Source organism: Papilio xuthus, unplaced genomic scaffold (assembly GCF_000836235.2).
Source record: "Papilio xuthus unplaced genomic scaffold, Pxut_1.1 DF824825.1, whole genome shotgun sequence".
Classification (NCBI taxonomy): Eukaryota; Metazoa; Arthropoda; class Insecta; order Lepidoptera; family Papilionidae; genus Papilio; species Papilio xuthus.
Genome location: NW_013533824.1, coordinates 1 through 2329, shown reverse-complemented (window position 1 = coordinate 2329; position 2329 = coordinate 1). Strand labels below are relative to the sequence as shown.

The 2329-nt window shown below is 30.0% G+C and overlaps 1 protein-coding gene across 1 annotated transcript; it reads left to right on the top strand.

Annotated features, from left to right (window-relative positions):
• The first annotated feature begins 14 nt into the window (after positions 1-14).
• On the top strand, positions 15-1558 carry LOC106127263 (fatty acyl-CoA reductase 1-like). Its single transcript, XM_013325348.1, has 2 exons — positions 15-293; positions 745-1558. Exons 1-2 carry the CDS (start codon positions 43-45, stop codon positions 1094-1096), a joined length of 603 nt encoding a protein of 200 aa, XP_013180802.1. The 5' UTR covers positions 15-42; the 3' UTR covers positions 1097-1558.
• The last annotated feature ends 771 nt before the right edge of the window (positions 1559-2329 follow it).

The window sequence follows — 2329 nt, the reverse complement described above, 5'->3', positions numbered from 1 at the left end:
AGGAAGTGAAATAACTGTCAAATAAAGATTTAAGAAACCATAATGTCCAGAATCGGACTTGCTGCGTCTTGCCAGATTTCTGATGTAACCGTAACAATTCTTGTTTTCATAGGAAACTTCATGAGGTACAACGAGACATACGGTCTGGAAGTGCCCACTATTCAAGCTGTGTGGTACTATGTCTTCTTTATTACTCCTTCTAAGTTCTTGTACAGCTTTATCTGCTTCTTCCTGCATTGGATACCTGCATATATCATTGACGCGATCGCTGTGGTTATTGGCAAAAAACCTATGTAAGTGTACAAGTATACTACGTTTATGTTCAACATAAAACTTCTTTAATAATATTAATTTAATTAATGTAAAAATAACGTGTAAGAAATTTCGCAATTAGCACCCAGTATGAAATATTGGAGGAGTTTAATTTCCCAGACTGCATATTTATAATGACCATCATACTTATATTATAAATGGGAATGATTCGATGGATGGATGTATGGATGTTTGTTTGAAGGTATCTTCGGAACGGCTCAACAGATATTGACGAACTTTGGCACAGATATAGACATAGTCTAGAAGAACACATAAGCTGGTTTGTCAGTTAGTTTTAGTTTTTTTTTTAAATTCCGCGCTGATGGAGTCGCGGGCGACAGCTAGAACAATTATTAAGTTTCCTTTTAGGATCCATCATTTTTTTAAATTTCGAATACATGAGTAAGATTTAAAGCCATTCTTTCATTTCAGGTTAAGAAAAGCTTACAAGAAAATAGACAAATTCTCCGCTGTCATTGGATATTTCGCATTAAGAGAATGGAAATTCCATAATGATAACATACAATCACTTTTCAAAGATTTATGCGAAGCTGATAAACAAATATTCGACTTTAATTTAAAGGATTTAAACTGGAAAGAATACTTCTGTAGTTATATCAAGGGTATTCGTGTGTATTTATTAAAGGACCCAATGGATACAATTCCAGCAGGACTAAGAAAACATTATAAACTCAAAATTATGCATTATCTGTTCACATCAATTTTATTTGCTGGACTTTTGAGGTTACTTTGGGGAGGGCTACGGTATAGTGTAGGCGTATAACATAAGCTTTATATTGTGTAGATAGATATTTAATTTTTTAATACGAAATATATAAACATTTTCAATTCGTAAATCGGCGTGACGGCTAAAACTGTTTGTGATTTAGGTTATAATCAAATATAAATGTGAATGGGATTTCCATTGTATAAATACTTGTATAAAACATGTAACCATAAATAGATTACTTTTAGAAAAAATCAGAGCAGACAATCAATTAAAACTTTGTACACGTTTTTAGGCGCGACTAAAACTAAAGTACTGTGAATAAAAAATCTTTAATTATGAGTTATGTTCGAATTTCGAAGAATGGGCGAGTAGTATATTTTAATACAAGTGCTACGATAGTGCAAACTAACGGTTAGAAGACTTAATATCGTTAAACACTAAGTAATATGCCTAAAGTGATAAAAGTAACAAAAATATTTTTATATCAATTACTTTGAACTAAACGATTGATGGGAATCATTTGAAAACTTTAATTTTTGATTGAAAATTGTTACTATCTTTAATATCATTTAATTTCTTAGTGTTTAACAAGCTTGTCTGCATTGTGTGTTTATGGGAGAACGGTAGAGTAGTTTAAAAACATATAACAAATTAAACTATAAAAGTACAAATATAAAGTTTTATCTTAAGCATACCTCTTCGAAAGAAGATTTTTGGTGATGTTTTCTGTCTCACTGGATTAAATTTCCACAAGGAAATAACTACATAATTATACATGAATATTTACTATTAAATTAGTGCTATTGGCTGTACAATTACATTTTTCTGAAGCTTTATAATTGTATACATTTTTATGCAGCTGACTGTACTTGTTTTATGTGTTACTATTAAAGTACGTAAATGGTTTATTGAAATTTTATTATACATTCATATTTTATTCAATATGGGTATTGAAATTGTACGTTTATAGAAATGTATTTTAATTCGTAATAGTAAGTATACTTCATAGCAATTCAGTTGGCACGTCATGCAAAAGAGTACTCTTATTCCCGACGTGCCAATCAATTGCCGGGTTTTATACGCGATTTGCTCAGTTATTATTTAAGAATGAATTATGATTATGGAATATTTAAATAAGATGTTGAATAATTTGCCATCGAAAAATAAAGTTTTTTATAATATTTAGCGAGACTTTTATTTGTGACTTTTTGCTTTCGTCTCGAATTAATGTTTTTTTTGTTGAGTGGTAATTGTTCATTTATAATTTATTTTGATAAATTTCGGATT

What these genes read in the sequence shown, in the direction of transcription:
- LOC106127263 (XM_013325348.1), top strand. Translation starts at nt 43, where the DNA reads ATGTCCAGAATCGGACTTGCTGCGTCTTGCCAGATTTCTGATGTAACC. An exon ending in GTTATTGGCAAAAAACCTAT is followed by an intron (nt 294 to 744) that starts GTAAGTGTACAA and finishes CTTTCATTTCAG; the next exon opens with GTTAAGAAAAGCTTACAAGA.